The sequence below is a fragment of the Rhinoderma darwinii genome, chromosome 10 (assembly GCF_050947455.1).
Source record: "Rhinoderma darwinii isolate aRhiDar2 chromosome 10, aRhiDar2.hap1, whole genome shotgun sequence".
Lineage (NCBI taxonomy): Eukaryota > Metazoa > Chordata > Amphibia > Anura > Rhinodermatidae > Rhinoderma > Rhinoderma darwinii.
In genome coordinates this window covers 7630939-7656682 of record NC_134696.1, presented here as the reverse complement: position 1 = coordinate 7656682, position 25744 = coordinate 7630939, and the positions used below count along the sequence as shown (strand labels likewise).

Here is a 25744-nt window from a genome sequence, read left to right as displayed (position 1 = left end):
CATAACCGCGGCTTGTAGGGATTAGGCGCTGTGCCCCGAACAAAATGATGTCATCAAATATGACGCGTTACAGGCGTGGTAACGCTGACATCAGAGGCTCTGTCCGCACTTCCGTCACTTTTCACAGCAAGAATAGCGCAGCATTATTCTTGCAGTTACAATGACGGACGCCATGACGGAGCCTCGACAGACCCCATTGTAAGTCACCGCAGTGTGGCGGGCACCATTGGCAGCCGTGGTGTGATGGATCTGGCGATGCTTTATGGTTTCTGTTTTAAAGTGTGAACAGGGGCTAAAAATAGGGAAACTTTTATTTAGACGTTAATTTAAAACGTAAGGAATCGTTAATCTCATCTCGTCCGACGTTTCAGGATTTATTCTGGTGGTCCGACTCCATGGTAAAAGCGTTCGTGGTTTAGGAGAAATGAACTTCAGGTGTAATCGTTTATGACCTCACTGTCCAAGTATTTATATGATGAGGGTTGTGATCCCGGAGTATTTATAGAATTTATTAGGGAAGGTTTTTATGAGCAGCCATTATGGTCCCGATACAGTTTTAGCCTCGTATGTGATCGTTATAACCAGAACGACCGTCAAGGACTGGCATTCCCATCATTGCAGATATTTGTTGTGTGTGGCCCTTTAAGAACGAATAGCCCAATAATGGAAAATAATTGTTCTTAGCGCAGATATTTGGCGTGCCAGGAGGTGTAGCCGGAGGCGCGCTCACTTGTATCTTTATAACAATCCTGGCTCCCTGTATAAATATGATATCATCTCCGTCTGTCCGTTCTTTATTTTTTGAATGACACCGTCTGTGACCGGAATATACTCAGATTAATAGCCGTGCACAGCTGCTGCAGAACCTCTTAGACATCGTTGAGCAGCTGTGTCTGTAGGATTTATGAATCATTCTATTGCTGGAGGGATGGGGATATGTTAGGAAAATTCCATAGATATTTGTGACTTCTGTACATTGTATTTTTAACAGTTCAGACTGCGGCAACACATCCCCCTCTCCTGCCAGCAGCGTCTCCAACAACTCTAGCCAAAGCCTCACAGCTTGGGGGGGCTGTTATTATGGGGGCACTACTAAGGCTGGTATTATGGGGGCACTACTAAGGCTGGTATTATGGGGGCACTACTAAGGCTGGTATTATGGGGGCACTACTAAGGCTGGTATTATGGGGGCACTACTAAGGCTGTTATTATGGGGGCACTACTAAGGCTGGTATTATGGGGGCACTAAGGCTGGTATTATGGGGGCACTACTAAGGCTGGTATTATGGGGGCACTACTAAGGCTGGTATTATGGGGGCACTGTGGCTGTTATTATGGGGGCACTACTAAGGCTGGTATTATGGGGGCACTACTAAGGCTGGTATTATGGGGGCATTGTCTGTTAGTATAATGGCACTGTAACTGTTATTATGGGAGAACCGTCTAAGTATAAGGGCACTGTGGTTGTTATTACTAAGGCTGGTATTATGGGGGCACTCTGTTAGTATAATGGCACTGTAACTGTTATGGGCCACTGTAACTGTTATTATGGGGGCACTGTCTGATAGGTTAAGGGCTCTGTGGCTTTATTAGGCTGATATTATGGGGCACTACTAAGGCTAGTATTATGGGGCCCTGTTGGTGTGGAGGCACTATGACTGTTATTATGGGGGCACCATCTGTAAGTATAAGGACACTGGCTGTTTTATGGGAACTTTGTTAGTATGGGGGCACTGTGGCTGCTATTATGTGGGCTTTGTGTTTGTTAATACAGGGGGACTATTATTATGTGGACACTGTCTCTCTTAATATGGGGGCACTGTGGCTCTGTTATAGGGCATTGGCTGGTATTAAAGGGTCACTATGTTATTATGGGGACACTGTAGATATTTCTATGGGGACACATGATGCTAATAGGAAGGCCCTGCTATAGGTGGACACTGACAATATTATTATGGGGACACTGTAGATATTATGGGAGCATTGGTTGGTATTATAGAGGCACTGTGTTATAATGGGGCCACTGTTGATATTATTATGGTGGCACTGGGTGGTATTATGGAGGCTGTGTGCTTATGGGGGCACTAGATATTATGGTGATACAGGATGTTATTATGAGGGCACTGGGTGATATTATGGAGACACTAGATATTATTATGGGGGCACTGGGTGATATTATGGGGGCATTGTTATTATAAAGACACTATTGATATTATTATGGCGGCACTGGGTGGTATTATGGAGGAAGTGTTATTATAATGGGGAAACTGGGTGGAATTATAGGGGCAGTGATAGTATGGGGGCATTAGGTGGTATTATGGAGGCACTGTGTAAATTATTATGGGGGCACTGGGAGCACAATCAGACTTATGTATAGAAAATGTGGTTAAACAGATTTGTTGGGACCAGGCAGGCTGACACGTCTGGAGGAGACAGGAGGGGATCCTCTCATTTAGGAGCTGAGGGTGCAGGGAATAGATTATAACACGACATCCTGAGGTGAATGATGGGTACAGGGTGTGCCCCTGGTGCAGAGCATCTCTGAGGATACAGGCAATGCCTCCCCGCACCTCACACGTACCCTCCACCGCCCATCACTGAACCTGCCCCATCTCATCCCCTCAAGCAGAGGGCGGCCCTGCTATTTCTATATCACCTCAGCCCATCATGGGCGGGAAAATCCTGCGTTCCACAAGTAACCAATACCAGCCGCGGAAAGCTCCTGACATGGGCGTGGCTCCAGGATCCTGGAACGCAAACGTTGCAGTGATTGGTAGGTGTGGCAGGGGGCGGGGTTGGTCACCGCGGTGCCCGCAGACACAGAGTCGTCTTCTCAGCAGCATCCGCCATCTTAGCTCCGCACCGGGTACCGGACCGGGGATATCGCGCTCACCTCAGCGGAGGAGGGACACGTACAGAGAGGAACTCAGGGCTCACCCTGCCGGATTACCGGAGGAGAAAAAAAGGAGGGGGAGGGACGTTTGGTCGCTCTTAGCACCCGGAGCCAGGGAGGAGGGCGGAGAAGATGCCGGGGATGTGGAGGTGCTCCCTGGCCTGCCTGCTGCTCGTCACCGGGCTAGTGTGTGGTGCACTGGCCGCCCGAGGTGAGGGGGTTGTAATGTGGTCACCTCAGTGGAGTCGGAAGACATAGGGGGGGCGAGGGGGTCATCATGGGGGCTCATCCCTCACATCAAGACCATGGTTACCATGGAGAAATCAGTCATCCCAGTAATCCGGCATCTATCTATCTATCTATCTATCTATCTATCTATCTATCTATCTATCAATCATTTTGTATCCAGTGTAATAATATCACATCCTAATAATACTTGACATCGCCGGACTGTGAGATCAGCTGCCAGGGACCATGTTTACCCCCTTTAACCCTTTCCATGCCAGGATGAGACTGACAGCTGGTTACTAAAGTCATCGGTTTTACAATAAATCACAGGGAACTCTACATTATGATTATTTTTTACCCAGAAATGTATCTTATGAGACGGTAGAATTCTCATCCAGACATTGATACAATATTTCTAGATCTAATTTTTAGATTACTCCAAAGTTCCCTTTATTCATCCCCTTTCCTCACTCCCGCTCTACACGCCCTGATTCTTTTTGCTCCGATCGAAATGATTTTTCCCATGGGGGGAGGGGACCTCAGACTGACATCTATGGGGGTAGTAGTGATTCCCCGGAGACCAAGCAAAGAAAAAAAAAAATCTGAAGCATCTTCTGGCCGATCGTAAATATTTAATTGGTCGGTTGCCATAGACGCAGAAATAATTGCTCCTTAGAAGTGGCATCGCTGCGTCCGTGGCCAGCTGCTTTTCTTATTGGCTGGCATTTATTTCATGTTATGATTAGGTGAGCAAATCTCTTAAAGGAGAAGTACTCTGTAATGCAGAGATCGCTGCCATTTAACCCCTTTCTGTGTCTGATGCTTCGTCCCTATGGGTTGCCGTACCGGTGTCCCTGCCATGACATACATTTCTTGTCTTTTGCCGGGTTTGGCTTTGCTGGAGTCAGTAAGTAGCGGAGCTGCAGGCATTGTGCGCGGATTCATTAATCCCCTCCCTGGGGAGCAGCACATCCTATACACATCCATTACTGTGGCTTTAAGGATCCTGCACCCAGACAGGGCGACCAGGCAGCGGTGTAGGGTGAACGTCCCTGGTTTAGGGGGGTATGCGCATTGCAGATCTCCATATGATGGGTTTCAGTGGAGACCACACACACACACGCTACATTCACACAATGACAAAAGACGTCTCATTATAGAAAAAAAAATAAGAGACTTGTGTATTATTCTCCTCCGCTGTGTATTCTGCTTCCTGCTGTTATTCTAATGTCAATGGACATATTTACACTAGAGCTCCGCGCAATTCAAAAGTATCCCAATGTTTTTGTATATGTAACAATGTAACAACCGATTTCCCTTTATGCTTGGAAATCCAGGTTATCGGCAATGCAGGAGCCTCCTGTCACGTGATGCCCGTTAATTTATGTGCATTGACGTGCCCTTTAATAAACACCTCGTTGCCAGGAATATCTGAGGTGTGATGTATCGGTTAATGGCGACTAGCTGTCGGATGAAGTTTAACCCTTGGAAGTCCTGCTGGGCGGCGGGATTGACAGCTCTGGTCGCTGCAAGGCAGCATGTTGCTATATTCGACAGATATGTGGCATTCAGCAGATGTGTATATAAATATATTGAGTCCTAGTAAGACAATACTGCGGGAAATTGCTTTATTTTTGGAGCGTGCATCGCTGGCGTCCTATAATAGTGCGCGTCTTGAGACGACGTGTTCGATCCCTGTAGCACAACGCTTTCTAATTATTCTACATACTTAATGCTCTTGCTGTTTAACTGGTTTCTGCCAGATGAGGCTTGGAAAATCTAGAACTATTAATAGGGGAAAGTATTAATGCTTTCTGTTGTGCACTTAGCGCCAAGTTAGTTTTTTATCGTCATTGCAGATAACGGTGAAAGAGGTCACATCCTACGGACCTGAAGGGTAGAAAGCGAAAGATCTGGTGATCTTTGTCTGTAGAGATATTGGGCAAAACTACAGTCAAACGAGCAAATGGTTGGAAATATCAGGGCAGATCTTCTAATTCAGTGGTTCGCGCCCTGTGACCGTCTACTACAACTCCCAGCGTGGTCTGACAGCCTGTAGAAGAGTTGTTTCTGAACAGCTGGAGGGCCACAGGTTGCACACCACTGATCTTAGGTCTGTGGCCAGTTTACACCCCCCCCCCCAGTATGGCAAGTATTTGGATAATTTTCTGCCCCTTGGTCTGATCTGACCACTCCAGGCTCAGCTCTTTTTAGGTAATCTTCAGATTCCTGTAATGGGATTGGATCTTATCAGGTGGTCATTTTCTTGTTTTATCCTGAATGGATCCAATATAGCGAGCGGTGGATAAATGGCTGCCCTTCACCTCTGTTGTCGCTTTTCTCCAAAGTGAACCAAGGATGGAACAGGTTACAATCCAACATGCCGGATCCTTATCTCTCCCGAACGCGTGTTAGATTTATCAGTGGGATCTGCGATCTTTATTTAATATGTAAGGGGAGATTCCACACACCGCAGCAATGTACTGTACAAAATATGTGGATGGGGTTTTGAAAAAAACGGGAAAAAAACATGCAAAATTGATTGATGATCTTCTAATCCGTAGCATGTCGATTTCTGTTGCGGGTTTGATACTGGTTTTCTCAGCAGATTTCACTTTTTGCAATGCATAGGGTGAAATCCGCACCAAAATTCACATCAAAATCTGCATGTAACACGTGGGGATTTTGCTGCGGATTTTGTGCATAATCTATGGCGGAAGAAGTCTCAGCCGAGCAGTCACAAATTTCCTTATGCATTAGCGACTTGACTCCAGTCACTTACAGAGAGATCTGTCCTTGGAAAATCAGCCCCAATCACCGTGATCAGGGAAGTTTTTCTCTAGCTCAGCTAATCAGATGATATCCGTTTACAATGTCGGGATTATCGCTACGATCCGTTACTATTACAACGCGGCGGGCTGTAGATGAACGGCCTTATTTATGATTGTACCGATTATGTCAAATTGTGAGCTCGTGCTGTGGATTATTGCGCTTGGCAGCGTAGAAGGTTTATGGTTCTGATGTACGCGCTACACCATCTGCCGATAAACAATAGCGCATGATTACAAAGCGTTCATGTTCTCATAATGCCTGGGTCCAAGCGGAAAATTAAAAAACTGCAGGGAGTGTTAAGGAACAAGTAACACATTCATTGATATCCAATATTGAATTCATTGTCCTGAAGTTATGAGAAGATTGCGGGCCTGGCATGGTACCATTCTGCTCCAGAGCTCGGCACCTTCCTCTCCAGTTCATATATCTGTGCCCCGCAGCATTGTGCCGCTGTAAGTGATCCGGTTCACTGCATTTCTCTCTCGCTGAGATTGATTGCTTGTTTAAAAGACACACAGCTAAATGAGGAGAGCTATTTCAGTCAAGTTATTCCTTTCCCAGCGATGAATGCCTCGGTTTCAGTGACTGTTGTGAATTCTGTCTCTAGACTGATTTTAGAAGGGTTTAGGCCGCTATCAGATTCCACCTGTCTGTATTTCCTCCGAGAGCCCAGACGTGGACGCAAGTAGCCACACAACCGGAATAGTTGTGCACCCAGCTAGATGTGCTGGAGGAGAATGATTTTTACCTTGTCTTGGATTCTAAATGAGTAGAGGAGGTCTCCTATTCAGGGCCCTTATCTAACGGCCAGAGTGGAGATCGGCTACAAAGAGCGTCTGGCGCTCTGGAGGACTCGGCACGTCCGTGGATTACATAGACCGCTTATTGACTTCAATGAGCATCGTGTTGTACTTCATTTCTCCTGTGGTGGCGCTGCAGGAGATTTGAACACTTGCCGCCAGGTTCCTCCACAGACAGATTACAGCTGATCACTGGGGGTCCTAGCAGTGAGGACACCATATGACCAGCTGGCTGTCAGAGTAACCTAATAACAAGCAGACGACCCCCTATTTTATCTTCAGTCCTTCTTCCCTACCTTCAGTCCATTCCTGTAACGCAATGTTTAGAGGTGATGGGAGTGGAGCAGCAAGAAAAAGATCTTGGAGATGTTTCTAGAACGGCTTCAGTGGAGGATCTATGTCTCAGCGCTGCACTTGTAGTTTTTACCATTTTTTTTCAATGCCGAGGAAGTCACTGCACTAAAATCTGTGGCAAATTTGTGACCGCGCTGACCGATGAGGGGAAAGAAACATCAGCATTCCCTAAAACCTGCGCGGGCTTTGGCCGCATTGTGGCCTTTCAGAGTCTGATGTGAGTCTGAGATGACAAGAAATGTGAATGTGACTAAAGTGTCATTCATAGGACTGGTGTAGTGGTTGTAGCGCAGCCGCCATAGTCACTCTGCAAAGAATTTGTTTTTTTAGAAGATTATTTCTATTTTTTTTTAAAATGAACTAGTTTCCAGTAAATCCCACTTTTTTTATAGACATTTAAATTTCTTCTGATCAAAGTATTGTGTAATATTCAGTGAAGGGAATTAGGATCGTCCAGGCTGCTGTATTTTACGTTCCTCTTTATGTAAAACCCCAAAAAAAACGCTGAGCTCTTTTAATTTTTGAAGGCTTGAGAATACCCAAATCACACCGCTTTCCACAAAGGGGTTTTCCCATTACACTGAGTGATGGCCTATAGCTAGGATATGACCTTACATTGCGATCAGTGGGGGTCCGACTGTCCACCAATCCTGGTATTTAAGGGGCCCCTTCACTGTCTTTCCCTGCACAGTGGTGCCACAGGTGATCCACTGTGCGTTGAACTGCAGGACCGCTCCAGTCAAGTGAATGGGGCCATGCTGCAGTTCCTAGCATAGCCATTAGTGTCGCTATACAAGGAAAATTTAGAAGGGGAGGCAGTGCTAAATCAGCTCTGTGAGCCCCCCCCTCTTCAATCTCAGGATCGTTTGGGGTCCCAGCAGTTGTACCAATCAGCAAAGTGATGGCATATCCTAGCAATATGCCATCACTTTGTATGATGGGAAAACAACCTCTAAAGCATAAGGCTGGGTTCACACGAGCATGTTCGGTCCGTAATGGACGGAACGTATTTCGGCCGCAAGTCCCGGACCGAACACAGTGCAGGGAGCCGGGCTCCTAGCATCATAGTTATGTACGACGCTAGGAGTCCCTGCCTCGCTGCCGGACAACTGTCCCGTACTGTAATCATGTTTTCAGTACTGGACAGTAGTTCCACGGAGGGGCAGGGACTCCTAGCGTCGTACATAATTATGATGCTAGGAGCCCGGCTCCCTGCACTGTGTTCGGTCCGGGACTTGCGGCCGAAATACGTTCCGTCCATTATGGACGTAAGATGCTCGTGTGAACCCAGCCTAAGGCAACATTTAGACGAGCATGGGCAACCTCAGACGTTAAAAACGGTTGTTTTTCACGTCCGAGGTGCACCCGTGCTGGACGCGTTATCACGGATCCCTCATAGACTAGAGTCTATGGAGGGCTGTGTGAAAACCTATTGTCCTATTTTTCCACGGACCCTTGAAACAACGGCAGTGTGAACGGCCCCATTGAAATACATGCGTCCCCGTGACGGCCGTTGTTTTAGGAGGATGAATCCACTAGAAAATAGGTGACTGGTGGAAGAGGGCGACTAGCAGAAGAGAAGACCCAACGGACCCAATGGGACATTCTGGAGAAACTCCTCATGGTACATCAAACTAACAACGAGTTGGGTTTCGACTTGGTCAAATACACCGGTTGTTTCAGAACACTTGACAGGCAATATCCAATGTGTTTCCTCTGATGGCAGACATCGGAGGATTGTCAACCACGCTCTATAAACCTGAGATTAGGTTGTAATAAATTCCCATGGATCTTGATTGTTTTCTGTAAGATATTTCTTTACTTTGAGGATGGTATCTTTTGAGCTAGTGCCGCAGAGAGGTGACCCCATCTCCCTGTCCATCTTGTCCTATTTTGCTTGGAAAAAGTTACTGCTGGAGTCGGGAGAGTTTGTCACTTGACCGTCTCCAGGCTTCTCACCCAGGAGAGCGCCACGCTGTGTGACTTCTAGTCTGATGCACCCCCTCAGTCAAATCTCTGCTAGTACAAGGATATAACTTAGTCAGTCCTCTTGTCTTAAGTGCCTTGCAAAAATGAATGCCCTGAAGCACAGGTGAAGTGCGGCAGCGTTGTGAGGAGGAGTTGGCCGGCATTCCTCCAGTACTGGATGCCAAACCCTTGAAGAAAAATAATGACTTCACGTTTAGTCGTACAGATGACTGGATCACGGGGTGCGCTTAGTTTTGTGGTTATTTTCATGTTGCTTATTAACTGATCATTATTTTTTCTATTGTCGTTATGTAGCTTTTGTTACAGGAAATTAAGAGTAAAATGTCAGCACGATGCCGGGGTGGGGGGGATGTGAATTCCTTGTTTGTGAGCTCCCTGGGGATCTTCCACAGGAGATTTATAGTTCCCTCTTTTTGACCTGGTGATTTCAAATCTTCGATCTCCGCAGTTGGACTTGGACGCAGGTTATTGGGCTCTTCACAAAGTTCTGGTTAAGACATAGTCTGACCAAACAAAATATGGCCACATCGAGGCTGGGCTACAAGGCAGCCCAAAGTGGCCAGTGAAAAATGGTAAAATCGCAAAGTGATTGTTTCATTGTGAAATTTACTTTATGTCCTTGCAACTATTCCAAAAATTACAGCCATGTTTTGCATTCGTCGCAAGGTTGATTTTGACTTTTCTCACCATAGGGAGCAATTGAACTTGCATAGCAACCACGATTATAGCGTTTATATGTGAATACAGCTGCACGCACACCGTTCTACAGCATACATATTAGGATGATTCCAGTGAGTAGTAAAACAAAGTGGTCATCTAGTGCCCTGGGGTTTCATCAAGCACCTGTGCTAACAGTAGGTGTCGGAGAACACCAGCATTGTGGTTACCCGTCCAGTTGGGTTATGATGTGGACTTGTTAGACTGACCTGAATGTATCATTTCTACCCATAGCTACCAGATGGGATCTAACCCTATGAAGTCATCTCTGTCACATTTGGCCTTCTAATGATGGGTCTTCGGGCCTGTTCACATCAGCGTTGTGTTTCCGTTGAGGGGTTCCGTCTGAGCTTTCTGTCAGGGGAACCCCTCTAAGGAAAGGCAAACTTAAACCATAGCTTCCGTTTGCATTACCATTGATCTCAATAGTGATGGATACTTTGCTAGGGTTTTCCGTTTGTTACCGTTCCGTAAGGGTTACGGATTTTTGACTGAATCAATAGAGCAGTCGACTACAGTATTGATTCCGTCAAAATGACGGAACCCTTGCACAACGGTGACAAACGCAAACCGTTTGCACCGGATTCGTCACCATTGAAATCAATGGTGATGCAAACGGAAACCTAAGGTTTCCGTTAACTGGTTCCCCTGATGGAAAGCTCCGACAGAACCCATGAACGGAGTCCTGACACAGATGTGAACGAAGCCTGAGGGTATGTGCACACGTAGTGACCAAAAACGTCTGAAAATCCAGAGCTGTTTTCAAGGGAAAACAGACCCTGCTTTTCAGACGTTTTTTGACCAACTCGCGTTTTTCGCGGCGTTTTTTACGTCCGTTTTTGGAGCTGTTTTCATTGGAGTCTATGAGAAAACCGCTCCAAAAACGTCCAAAGAAGTGTCCTGCACTTCTTTTGATGAGGCTGTATTTTCACGCGTCGTCGTTTGACAGCTGTCAAACGACGACGCGTAAATAACAGGTCGTCTGCACAGTACGTCGGCAAACCCATTCAAATGAATGGGCAGATGTCTGCCGACGTATTGTAGCCCTATTTTCAGACGTAAAACGAGGCATAATACGCCTCGTTTACGTCTGAAAATAGGTCGTGTGAACCCAGCCTGAGAGGCAGTCACGTAATGCTGGTGCGCACGCTCTCTTATTGCCTCAATTTAGCGTTTGTGGGGAGTGCGGGTGGTTATTCAGTGGATGCATTAGAATCCGCCCACCCTATTGTATTCGGGCAACTCAATGAACTATTTTAAAGAGATCAGCCCAATAACAGAATTGTAGCAAATATAAATAGAATAAAAACATAAAATGTACATATAAAGAAATGAAAAGTACAAGCAGCTGTTTTATGTTCCTTCCTCCCCTGTCTCCTCAGATTCCTGGTCGTCCAGCAGCTGCATGTACTTTTGATATATTTTTTTTGTGTTCTGTTGTATCTATAATTCAGTTTCTCTTATTTTGGCTGAACGCTGTTTGCACAGTTGGACAAAAAGCCCTCAGATGCTCAGATGTTTTTGTTCTGTGATCACATTTGCATTTCTTCCAGATAAGCATTGTCTGACACCCCAGCAGAAGCAATTTGGTTCCCTCATAGGCAGAACTTTGCAGTCAGATAAAAGTAGATCTAAAGTAGAATAATAAGCAGTCATAATCCATCTTTGGTGTCTGCTCTGAAAACGAATGCGGACAGAAAGTGGAACCGTTGTCCATAGCAACTGTCGGGCAGATCGCGGTGATCAGTTTTGTTACCTGCGCTTTGTAAAATAAGCCATAATCTGCTGCAACACGTCCACACTTTGTGTATGGACAGGTTATACTGTGATGCTGTATTCGATAGAGACGCTTCTTGGACCCGCCAGACGTAATCCTTCTGAGGCCCACCCTCGTGTATACAGAACATGTACACGTCCGCTGTAATACATTGCACACACAGGACAGATCATCAATCAGGCTTTTATTTATAATAAGGTTATTTATGAAAAACGCGTCAGAAATAGATCCTGGTGGTAAGGCAGCTCCAAACAGGGTTTTCTTCTGCTGGACCTTTGGGGACCATTGTTGTGTCAGGAGTCCGGTCCTATCGGACCCTGTTTCTAGGAACAGTTCTTAAGAAAATATGTTTGAGGATGGTCTTGGGAAAACCTCAGTTTGCAATGTTTGTGAATTATAGGAATTTGACTTCTCTCTAGCGCATCGATTGCCCTCTATTTACATCTACGTTCGATGTTTCGGTTCTGTTCAGTTGTAGAAGGACAACAATGGCGCCCAACGGAATACATTGACTTTAATGGATTCCCTCATGGTGTTCGGCAATTTCCGGATAATCTAGCGCGGCATGATGCGCGATTCTGTTCTCCAAAAACAATGGCATCTGCGAACAAAGCGTTAGAAACTGATTTTTTTTATCCTCCTATTTTACTAGCTCTGCAAAAAAAACAAACTCTGCTGGAGACAAAGAACAAAAAGAAACATCCCATTATGTGCAGAGTGAAGTGCGGCGGCTGCACTGACGGCGTGTGGAATATTGCCTAATGAAACGTTCGCTACATGTCGAATATTTCCACTATTGTCTGAAATCCAGTTGCCAGGCCATTATCTTATGTGTGTGGTTTTATTCCTTGTGTATTCAGCACTGTTATTATTTTGACACTTTTCTGATGAGTCATTTCATTCACAGTGTCTGAATATATAATGGAGGGAGAAACCCGATGATCATAAACCATCATTGTCCAAACTATTACTAGAATCTCTGCTACGTGTACATCCTGCTTTACGGCGGTGCAGAATTCAGTCCTTATTCAGACTATTGCTCTGGTTGTAATTGTTGGTAACTGCTAGTCGGTAAAATGTACTTAGTTGTTTGTTTACTTCGGCTCCATGCACATAGCAGTAAACACTCTTTCCTCCATACGTCATTGTATTATGGAAGTATTCGTCTTTGGAGTAAATACTTGTAGCGGAGAATACCTTTGTAATACCGTGTCTGCTCGAACTAGCCACAATTTTTTTTCCTGTTGGATTCGGTATGAATCCGACCAGGGAAATAAATAATAATATAAAAAAAATAATTAAAAAAAATAAATATATATATATAGATATATTTTACCACCCATTTACCATATGGGTGAATAAAAGTTATTCACATTTTGATATTATGACGTGGAGTGCTGCCTATTCTTTGAATTCCTATATATTTGTGGATGAGGCCGAAGTCTCAGCTGTGCTATGTATGCGCTCACTGACTCACCGTATTCTATTTGTACTCCAGTTACATAGTCCAATGACCAATCAGAATTGTTAGTTTTTTTTTGTGTACTTTTTTACTTGTGAATGGGTGAAATGAAACTATTGGGTTTCCATTGGAAATGTCCTATACAGTTTTGTTTGGAGGGTTCACTTCCAGCATACATCAAGAAGCAGCAATTGCTAAAGGCACATTAAATTTGGATGAGGGTCTGGATCGTGACGGCTTCATAAAGTTTCCTTCATGTGACTGTTTATGTCGTAAGGTCGAGCCTTATGGCTTTTCATGGGACCTTTTACCATTTGGACTTGTTTACATTTGGTCCCCATTATTCCACGTGAAGTCATAGCTTGAAGGAGGTTTGGATGTCTGATATACTGGTGTCAAGTTCTTCAAGGCGCCCAATCCCCTCTTGCCCTGCTTTCTGCTGCTCTGGACCCTTTAAACCACCATACGTATACGGCATAGTGTCTTCATTCTATGACCGAGTGTATAGTGTGAAGAACATTCCTGGCAAAACGAATACACTGTGTTATGCCTGGTGCAGGGCCCGAGGAGGCGGAGCAGGGCCCGAGGAGGCGGAGCATGACACAGCGATCCTCTATTTGGTGTCATGTGCATCTGTTATCCACCAACCTCCGGACCTGCACTAGGCATAGCACAGTATATCAGTTTTGGGCGGGGGGGACCTCATTCCCTATACTACGTCTGCCGTTTTCATTTGTACATAGGTGTAACTGATTGTAATCCTCTTGGCCGGTTTGTTCACATGTTGATGAGCAGCGTTAATGTGAAGACATGTCCTCTCCGTGCTTCACCTGTATAAAATAAACATTATTTCACTACATTCAGATGAGCGTGTTCGGAAATTTTATGTCTGTGCGCGTTGCGTATGGCGTCCGTGTGCTTTTCGTGTGGCATGCGTTTTTCAAGTCGTCTGTGTGCTGTCCGTAGTTCTCACGCACCCATAAACTTCATTGGGCGACCAGGTGTGCAAAAATGCACCAATATAGGACATGCAGTGAGTTTCATCACCTGCCTCAGGGCTGCGTCCTCGGACATTTACATTGGCGAGACTCCATCTTCAGCCAGTGATAGTTTTCTGTTTCTCTATTGACCTTGTAAACTTTTTCCGTTGTGTGCATTCCCTTCCCGTGTGCGGCTCCGTACTGCAGCAGAGGAGTCCTGTTCACTTACTGCAGTCTGCAAGCTGCTGAATAATTCATGAACCGCCGGCAGACACATTATTTGATTTGTGGTTGCTTATTATATTCCTTCAATTACTCGCGCACTCTATAAATAACACAGCTTCAGGATTCAGGAGTCTTCTCTTTAGATTACACAGAAGTTTTACAACCCAAATAACCTCAAATTTATAGCTGACAATTATTGGCGCTTGGAGTCTGTCCTGTGTCCTGAGCGCCAGGTGTTCATCCATGAAGCGATAACTCACTTCCTGTATTGTCAATACAGAGGACCTTTACTGATGTTATCCGTTACATTGTATCAGTCAGAAATCTGTAACTTTCTCTGCACAGCGATGTGGCATATGCTGGTGCTATACAAATGGTGGAAACTAAATTGTTGGTGTCGTCTTGCAGTTTTCTCCCTGCTATGCGCAGCACCTCAGTGTCACTTGTCACAGCAGCCCTTTAGTAAACTGGTAATTTTTACAAGATGTTTCACCTTTGCTCTGGCATTTTGTTCCCTTTTGCTTTGTTCATTGAATAACCTTTAGAACATCTTGACATACTAAACAGCGCGATGTACTGCTGCAAATAAATCTTGACGTTCAGGCAGGTCCTACTTTTAGTAGTTTTTGCTACCTAAGACTAAGGGCTCCTCCACAAGCTGCGGAATTGCCACGTTTTTTCCAGCCGGAATTTCGGACGTAAAAAACACAGAATACAGTGGCAGCATGTTATTTTACGCCTCATCTTCAAATAACGGCCTGTAAAAAGACGCCCCGTAAAAAGAACTGCATGTCACTTTTTGGAGCCGTTTTACATTGACTCAATAGAAAAAACGCTCCAAAAACGCTCCGTATTTTCAGCCGTTTTTTTGTTAAGCGCGTGAACATACCCTAAGAAGAACATTGAATGGAGCTGTGGTCAAGTGTTCGCGCGCTGTCCCTACATTCAAAGTCTATGGGAATGACGGAAACAGCGCTCGGCTGTTTCTGTCATTCGCATAGACATTGAGTGAAGTGGCGGGCGCATGCTGGCGGGGTGTAGCAGGGAGGAATGGGGGTGTTCCAGCAGATCCTTTATTTTGTTTGTTAAAAGGGTTGTATCACTTAGGCTTCGTTTATATCTGCATCGGGGCTCCGTTCATGGGTTCCATCGGACCTTTCCATCAGGGGAACCCATAAACGGAATACAAACTGAAACAAACAGAAACCACAAGTTTCCGTTTGAATCGCCATTGATTTAAATGGTGACTGACCTGGTGCCAATAGTTTCCGTTTGTCACCGCTGTGTAAGAGTTCTGTCATTTTGACGGAATGAATAGCGCAGTTGACTACAGTATTCTGTCAAAACGACGGAACCCTTACACAACGGTGACAAACGGAAACCATTTGCATCGGAGCCATCACCATTGAAATCAATGGCGATTCAAATGGAAACCTACGGTTTCCGTTTCAGTTTGGATTCCGTTCATGGGTTCCCCTGACAGAAAGCTCAGATGGAACCCATGAACTGAATCCCGACGAAGGTGTGAACGAAGCCTGAGGCACTATTAGGGTATGTTCACACAGTTGTTTTTTGCAGGCAGAAAAATCGACCTGCCTGCATTTTCTCGACGCTATTTTTGCTGTGTTTTTCGGGATCGTTTTCATTGCGGAATCTAAATTAATTTTCCTATAGTCTCAAATAAACATTCCAGCCTAGCCAATTGCCTGTGAAAGACATTTAGCGTCTCCGTCATCTATTGACATGGGTGGGATCCGTTTTGGGGGCTGAACCAAATTTCCATCACAGTGCAGCCTATCAATTCATAGGAAACGTCCCAATTACTGGGGTATGAGGCGCCTTGTCCCCTCCTCGTGAATTGATTTCATTATTGCTTGGAGGAGACGGGTAAACCTGGTGGAGAAAACAAAGATGTCTTTAATTCTGCGGCGTAATCTTACAGCTTCGTTGCCTTCGAGGTTGTCATTAACCAGTTTAATGTTTTATTTCTTTGTCATTTGATTTTATCTCCTACTCTTTTTCTACCCTAATTGCTCATCAGTTCTGACCTTAAGGCTGGCGTGGAGCCGACGCTCTTCCCACTGTGGCTTTCTGAGGCTTAATTGATCTAAATCTCTTCTATGTTTTAAAGCAGCAAATTTCCCCACTTGACTTGGTGTCTTTTTTTTTTTTGTTACGCTTTTTGCGTTTGTAGGACAGGAAAGTCCTCGTGTTCCTCAGATGATTTTCTTTCTTGTGTAACCAATATTTATAGGCTGGAAACTCGGTGCTGTAGACTGAAGCCTCCACTACTACACGTTCATGGACTTTCTGTTCGGACGTAAATACCGGTCACGTTCCTGAATCTAGTCAGCCATGGTGTGTAGCCTGGAGGTGGATTAGGCCCGACAGATGAACAAGGGCCACTGGCTATACATGTACACTATATAGTGTGTCCTTTATGCAAGCCGAACCACATGATTGGCTTAGGTAGGGTTCTAGGGTCTAAGAAGTGGAGTTGTCTGGACTATATAAAGTTTATTGACAAGTTTATTAAACTTGTTAACACTTTTAGTTCTTCAGCTGGTACCAGGATAGTGACAGATGGAGTGGGATTGTTTGCTGCAGTTAACACCTTCACTTTTTCTTTGCACTCCTGCCTATAAAAGAAAAAGCCTTTGGTGCCTAAATTCTGATGGATATCCAAGGTCATTGCTACCGTGCCGGCTATCCTTTGACTGGGTTGCTTTTAAAGGGTAACTAAACATTCAACAAACTTCTGACATGTCAGAAGTTTTGATTGGTGGGGGGCCGAGCACTGAGACCTCTACCAATCGCTAAAACAAAGTATCAGAAGCGCTTGTGTGATCGCTGAGCTGCTTCGTTTCTGTTCGGCTTGTTCCAGAAATCGATGTAATGGTGTACGTGCTCAATAGAAAGTCTGAGTCTGTACACCGCTACATCGGCTTTACGGAAAAAGCCAAACCGAAATGAAGTGGCTCAGCGCTCACACATGGGCTTCTGCCGCTTCGTTTTCACGATTGGTGGGGGTCTCAGTGCTCGGACCCCCACCAATAAACAGTTCTGACTTGTCAGAAGTTTGAATGTTTAGTTACCCTTTAGGGTTTGTGGAAAGAGAACCTGGAACCTTTCTTTGGGGGTTCTCATAGATGCCCTAATGACTCTGAATTAGAGGGTGCAATGGCACCCACAATATGGTCCCAAGTATTAGTCAGGGAGTTGATAAGTCGTGGTAGCTCCTCCTAGGCTGGCGTGACATGTCTCCTCTAAAAAAGAAAATGTTGAAAAAAATTAATGATTGGCTGGGATTTTGTTGTTGTTGATGCTGACTGAATGGACGGTCATCTTGTTAGGGCAGTTTACATTCGCCAAAATCAAAAAGGAACCTTCCCGGTTGACAGCTTTCCTTTATTAAGATGACTAGGGCCGGGCGATTTTGCTCAAAAAAAGAAATCCTGATTTTTTTTTTCAACACTTTGGGCGCTTTTGGATTTGAATCTCTGTTTTTTTTTTATTTTTTTAAATTTATTTATTTATGTTTGCTCCTTTTCTGGCGGACTTGAGTCGTCCCTATATTACATGTACGGACATTGATCTGAATGACCATCCTGTAATACCAGGTCTGGCCAGAGAAGGTTTCCCCTAGCAAAATCCGTTGTTTACAGGGGGGGCTTCCGGCGCCCCCTGCTTCAATATAAAATGGGTTGTCTTTGATAAGACGACCCTTTTAATAGGAAATGGGAAAAATTTTCAGATGAACCTGCAACCAGCTCATATCTGTCGGTGAATTTAAGAGCATAATAAACAAGTCGATTCTCTTATTATATTCTGTGGACTGATGAACCTGGTGAAGTGATCGCTATAATGGACTCCTGCGGTCTGTGCTGTTTGGGCTTATTGAGATGCGTGTATAAGTCCTCATGCACACGACCGTGACTTGCGGCTCGGACGGACGCGGAGTGTCACCCACGAGCCACCTGCAAATCGCAAGCTGTGCACATGGCCGCGTGCATGAATTTCTATGAGCCTGGACCGCAGAACACGGCCATAATAAGATCTGTCCGTTCTTTTTGCGGTTCAGGCTCCTGGGCAATGCACGGACCGTGGAAATTAATGGGGCCACAATTCACACGCAGATTTGCGGGTGAATTGCGGCCGCAAAAATACGTTCGTGTTCATGGGGCCCAAGGTTTTTTTTACTGTCTGCAATTGCGGAAGTGCCCATAGACTTCTATGGGCGAGTCTGTGTTGCAATTGCAGACAAGAATAGGGCATGTTTTATATTTTTCGGATCATTTCTATGGCCTGGACACACATCCAAACAGCCTTACAGAATATGTTTGTACATCTCCTTGGCCCTAAGATGAGGAGCTGTAGAAATGTGAAGAATCCTTTACCTTCGCTGTTGCACTTGAGGTACGGATAGGGAGACAATGAAGCTTTACAAACAAGTCCATGCATTTATTGCTGGGTCTATCGCTGCACAATGGTATCTTTCAACTCCAGAAACCAGGTGTCCTGAAGCGATCGGTTCACCTCGGATGTCGCTTACTGTCTCCCACCACTTATCAAAATTTCTAAGAATTTGTACAGTGCTGCAGGATATGTAGCAGATCCCTATGTTACTGTACGTGGCTTCATGGGTTTTGTGATGTTTCTGTTTGTGCCCCCCAGCCTGGATGTCGCCCCTTCCCCAACATTATAAAAGTTCAGTTTTCTCTTCAGTCACTAAAGCTCAGCTTCAGAAACTGGAAACACAGAGGAGGGGGGAGGAGGGGGTTGAAGCTGCAGGCGATAATTTGGGATATAATTCTATAAGGTTGTGGCGGTTACTCTAGCAGTATGAGGGTCCATGCTCTGTTCTTTATAGACTCAGGTGATTGTGGGGGTTTTGTGTTTGTAGCTGCAGAGAGAGCGCTCACGTCCGGGTATATTTAACCTCTCCAGTCTTCTCGTGTTTACAGTACCCCGTCTATTTCTTATCACGCTGCACCAGAGATCGTCTCTTTGTGCGTTGGTCGTGTTGCTCCACAAGAGAATCGCCGCTATTTATACAGGAATAGCAAGCGGTGTGTAAGGAGTCGCCGCCGCGTTTGCCGGGTTTGGGGAGCACAATTTCTGTTTGCGTTAACGTTTGATGGAAAGCTGAAGGCGGGCGATTGATGGGTAATTTGCGGTAATTTGCACCTGTGTTTATTACCGTACAAGGCTTCAGAATATCTAATTATAGGAGTTCTAATCAACATCGCAAAACTAACATTGGGTAAGATTACAAGTGCGAGGAGAAAAATATACATTCTGCGGAGACGTTCTGCAAATATTTAGTATAACATAAGAGACGAAATCTAGAACTGCCGTGATAAGAGGGGCTCGTGTTTAATTCTGGTCACTACAAACCGCGCGGATGTGTCGTTTATAAACTAGCGCCATAGTCATGTGTGTCTCGGCATCGTCCCATGTGTGGGGAACTGTCGATCGCTTCTTAGGCTACATACACACAAGAGTGACAGATTTACGCACATAAAACATGTGTGGAAATCTGTCTGTGTGCGTTTCGTTTTGCATCACAGCACTTTGCGTGTGAGGTGTTTTTAACGCATTTTTCAATGTAGATTCGTAAAACATGCATCCGTGTGCTGTCCGTGGTTTTCATGCACACATTGACTTCAGTGGGCAACTAGGTGCGTGAAAACACACCAATATGCTGCGTGAGAAACGACGCATGTGTGAATGGCCCCATTGAAATCAATGGGTCCGTGTGCAGCGCGTTGTCACGGATGAGAATCGCGCTGGTCTGAACGAGCCCTTATGATCAGAGGTTTATGATATCACTCAAGACTTTGCAACTTGTTTGACTCTGTTCACATCTGCATTGAAGGCTCCGTCTGGTTTTTAGTGGAGAGTATAAGGCTATGTTCACACGCTCAACAAAAAACGTTTGAAAATATGGAGCTGTTTTCAAGGGAAAACCACTCCTGATTTTCATCCTTTTTTTTTTTTTTTTTTTTTAAAGCAATTAGTGTTTTTTTGCGCCGTTTTTGGAGCTGTTTTTCTATTGAGTCAATGAAAAAACGCCCCGTCGGAACAGAACACCGTATTTTCCTTTGACACCAATGGGCAGTTGTTTATAGGCGTTCTGCTTACGATTTTTTTTGCCGTTTTTCGGGACATTTACGGCACGAAAAACCGGCTGAAAATAGCCTGTGTGATCATACCCTGAGACGTATTACAGGCATTTTAGGTTAGATTCCGATGGATCACCCAGTGAACACATTGCTGGCTTTGGGATAATTGATCCCTATGGTTACATAGTTACATAGTTAGTACGGCTGAATAAAGACACATGTCCAGCAAGTCCAACCAAGGGACGGGAAAAGGGAAGGAACAATTTCTACACATAGGAGCTAATATTTTTTTGTTCTAGGAAATTATCTAAGCCTTTTTTAAAGCCATCTCCTGTCCCTGCTGTGACGGCTCCTGCGGTGACTATTCCATAGATTCACCGTTCTCACAGTAAAGAAGACTTGTCGCCTCTGCAGCTTGAACCTTTTTTTCTCCAGACGGAGGGAGCGCCCCCTTGTTTTTTGAGGGGGTTTTACATGGAACAGGATTTCACCATATTTTTTGTATGTGCCATTAATATATTTATATAAGTTAATCATGTCCCCCCTTAGTCGTCTTTTTTCAAGGCTAAATAGGTTTAATTCTTTTAATCTTTCCTCATAACTTAGATTCTCCGCGCCTCTTATTAGCTTCGTTGCTCTTCTTTGTATTTTTTCCAACTCCAGGGCATCCTTTCTATGAACTGGAGCCCAGAACTGAACTGCATATTCTAGATGAGGCCTCACTAATGCTTTGTAAAGTGGTAATATTACATCCCTGTCCCGCGAGTCCATGCCTCTTTTAATACACGACAATATCCTGCTGGCCTTTGAAGCAGCTGATTGACACTGCATGCTGTTATTGAGTTTATGATTTACAAGTACACCCAGATCCTTCTCAACAAGTGACTCCCCCAGTGTAGCTCCCCCTAGGACATATGATGCATGCAGGTTGTTGGTACCCAGATGCATAACTTTACATTTATCTACATTAAACTTCATCTGCCAAGTGGACGCCCAAACACTTAGTTTGTTTAAATCTGCCTTCAATTCACAAACCTCTTCCATAGTCTGAACTATATTACATAGCTTGGTGTCATCTGCAAAAATAGAAATAGTGCTATTAATCCCATCCTCTATATCATTAATAAATAAGTTGAATAATAGTGGTCCCAGCACTGAACCCTGGGGTACACCACTTATTACCGGGGACCATTCAGAGTAGGAATCATTGACCACAACTCTCTGGATACGGTCCTTGAGCCAATTCTCAATCCAATTACAAACTATATTTTCTAAACCTATAGTCCTTAATTTACCCATTAGACGTCTATGAGGGACAGTGTCAAATGCCTTTGCAAAGTCCAAAAACACTAAATCCACAGCGGCCCCTCTGTCTAGACTTCTGCTCACCTCTTCATAAAAACAGATTAGGTTAGTTTGACAGCTTCTGTCCTTAGTAAAACCGTGCTGGCTGTCACTTATAATACTATTTTTTGTCACATAATCCTGTATATAGCCCCTCAAACATTTTCCCCACGATGGATGTTAAGCTTACTGGTCTATAATTACCCGGGGAAGACCTAGAGCCCTTTTTAAAAATAGGCACCACATTTGCCCTGCGCCAGTCCCTTGGCACTATACCAGTCACTAGAGATTCTCTGAATATTATGGTTGAATGTCTTTGATGCTCAGATTTCTATTGGTGCACCAAGACTTTTTGGGTATACATAGTATGACTATTTTCCATGGAAAGTGATCATCATAATGTGCAAAAATCTGTGTAGTTGAAATTTAAAGAGGCTCTGTCACCAGATTTTGCAACCCCTATCTCCTATTGCAGCAGATCGGCGCTGCAATGTAGATTACAGTAACGTTTTTATTTTTAAAAAACGAGCATTTTTGGCCAAGTTATGACCATTTTTGTATTTATGTAAATGAGGCTTGCAAAAGTCCAAGTGGGTGTGTTTAAAAGTAAAAGTACAAGTGGGCGTGTATTATGTGCGCACATCGGGGCGTGTTTACTACTTTTACTAGCTGGGCGTTCTGACAAGAAGTATCATCCACTTCTCTTCACAACGCCCAGCTTCTGGCAGTGCAGACACAGAGTGTTCTCGAGAGATCACGCTGTGACGTCACTCACAGGTCCTGCATCGTGTCGGACGAGCTGGGACACATCGGCACCAGAGGCTACAGTTGATTCTGCAGCAGCATCAGCGTTTGCAGGTAAGTAGCTACATGGACTTACCTGCAAACGCCGATGCTGCTGCAGAATCAACTGTAGCCTCTGGTGTCGATGTGTCCTCGCTCGTCCGACACAATGCAGGACCTGGGGCAGGAAGTGAGTGACGTCACAGCGTGATCTCTCGAGAACACGCTGTGTGTCTGCACTGCCAGAAGCTGGGCGTTCTGAAGAGAAGTGGATGATACTTCTCGTCAGAACGCCCAGCTAGTAAAAGTAGTAAACACGCCCCGATGTACGCACATAATACACGCCCCGATGTACGCACATAATACACGCCCACTTGGACTTTTACTTTAAACACGCCCACTTGGACTTTTGCAAGCCTCATTTGCATAAATACAAAAATGGTCATAACTTGGCCAAAAATGCTCGTTTTTAAAAAATAAAAACGTTACTGTAATCTACATTGCAGCGCCGATCACATGCAATAGCAGATAGGGGCTGCAAAATCTGGTGACAGAGCCTCTTTAAGTAGGAAATGTAACATTTTCATGTATTGCAATGATATTGTAGACAGGGAGCACAGAGCTCGAGAAGTCCCTGGGGCCAGGTGGACAATGCGCTACGAATGTTACTGCTGCTGTATAACTTTTCTATTGATGTCTATGTGAGTTGTTGTCTGATTGGCACCAAAAGTCTACAGTAATTTGTCCACCCTTGGGCTAGTAGGCAAGAGAAATGTAGACCTCTGTCAGTGCTAATGACTAATGTTTGTATTCGTGGGATTAGCTGGGTGTTTGTGGCTAGTCTCAGTATGGGCCTTGCCGTTGTGAAGGCCTGCAGGCTACAAACAGAAGTGACTGCAGACAATAGGACAAGGGACGTTGTAGCTTAAAGGCAGGTGTGATCTTCTCTAGTCATTAACAAATGTAAATGTTATTACGTTTGCATATTTACCAGGAAATGCAGGAAATTTGAAGGTGGTAAAGGGAAAATCCGGTAAAATAATCTTCTGATCCTGTAAAATAATCTTCTGATCCTGTATGTCATACAGGTGATTCCTGTGATCCTGGACACTACTGATTTCCAAAATGAAAGGGCTGAATAGGACTAATAAATTCCTTTGGCACTGCTGAGAAATGTGAGACAACCCCTGTCCTTAAACACTACTAGGGGCATATGGACGGCAGAGAGGGTAGTCCTCCAGTTTGGGACTATCCTCTTTGCGCCAGGGCGAAGATCCGCTTATAAACAACGGGTCTGGTGGGCTCGGGCTGACCCTGCGCTCGAATGGCCTCGAGTAATAGTAAATTTCCCCTGCTAGAATCGGATGTTTTTGCTGGTGGTGTGAAAAGCCGGAGGCGCTGTGATCAATGATCTCCACCACGGCTTCAGTCTGAAAAGGGGGTTTGTATGTAGAGGCGATCGATCCCTCTGATGCCCTACATCTCTCGGCGGTCACCTCCATGTATATCCCTTACATTCTGGAAATCATTGGTGGGTCATCAGACTTAACTAATGTTATGCTATAGCAGAAGATCATTATGATTTCCTCTTTAGCAATATGACTGGGTATCTTGTGATGTAAGGGCCTTTAATCCGTGGAGTATTTGTAGTCGAAAACATTAGAATGCTGGCCCGATCAATGGTGTATAAGCCCGTTCACACCTTGCAGATTAGCAAAAGCGATTTTGATGTTTACACAATTATACATACAGTGAGCAATGCCGTTCACACACTCCATCTAATATAATATAACAATGTACCGCGCACACTCCACCATACTGTAATATAATATAACAATGTACCGCGCACACTCCATCATACTGTAATATAATATAACAATGAACCGCGCACACTCCATCATACTGTAATATAATATAACAATGTACCGCGCACACTCCATCATACTGTAATATAATATAACAATGAACCGCGCACACTCCACCATACTGTAATATAATATAACAATGTACCGCGCACTCCATCATACTGTAATATAATATAACAATGAACCGCGCACACTCCATCATACTGTAATATAATATAACAATGTACCGCGCACACTCCATCATACTGTAATATAATATAACAATGAACCGCGCACACTCCACCATACTGTAATATAATATAACAATGTACCGCGCACTCCATCATACTGTAATATAATATAACAATGTACCGCGCACACTCCATCATACTGTAATATAATATAACAATGTACCGCGCGCACTCCACCATACTGTAATATAATATAACAATGTACCGCGCACACTCCATCATACTGTAATATAATATAACAATGTACCGCACACACCATCATACTGTAATATAATATATCAATGTACCGCGCACACTCCATCATACTGTAATATAATATAACAATGTACCGCGCACACTCCATCATACTGTAATATAATATAACAATGAACCGCGCACACTCCACCATACTGTAATATAATATAACAATGTACCGCGCACTCCATCATACTGTAATATAATATAACAATGTACCGCGCACACTCCATCATACTGTAATATAATATAACAATGTACCGCGCGCACTCCACCATACTGTAATATAATATAACAATGTACCGCGCGCACTCCATCATACTGTAATACAATATAACAATGTACCGCGCACTCCATCATACTGTAATATAATATATCAATGTACCGCACACACTCCATCATACTGTAATATAATATAACAATGTACCGCGCACTCCATCATACTGTAATATAATATAGCAATGTACCGCACACACTCCATCATACTGTAATATAATATAACAATGTACCGCGCACTCCATCATACTGTAATATAATATAACAATGTACCGCGCACTCCATCATACTGTAATATAATATAACAATGTACCGCACACACCATCATACTGTAATACAATATAACAATGTACCGCGCACTCCATCATACTGTAATATAATATAACAATGTACCGCACACACTCCATCATACTGTAATATAATATAACAATGTACCGCGCACTCCATCATACTGTAATATAATATAACAATGTACCGCGCACACTCCATCATACTGTAATACAATATAACAATGTACCGCGCACTCCATCATACTGTAATATAACAATGTACCGCGCACTCCATCATACTGTAATATAATATAACAATGTACCGCACACACCATCATACTCTAATACAATATAACAATGT

At 44.3% G+C, this 25744-nt stretch overlaps 1 protein-coding gene across 4 annotated transcripts in view; it reads left to right on the top strand.

Moving 5' to 3' along the window:
• Window positions 1-2791: 2791 nt before the first annotated feature.
• CLSTN1 (calsyntenin 1) overlaps window positions 2792-25744 on the top strand; it is a 73537-nt gene continuing 50584 nt past the window's right edge. For all 4 annotated transcript variants that reach the window (XM_075839295.1, XM_075839293.1, XM_075839294.1 and 1 more), the window contains exon 1: window positions 2792-3104. In XM_075839295.1, the coding sequence (XP_075695410.1) occupies window positions 3026-3104 (79 nt within the window). In that variant the 5' untranslated portion in view covers window positions 2792-3025. The remainder of the gene's footprint in view (window positions 3105-25744) is intronic.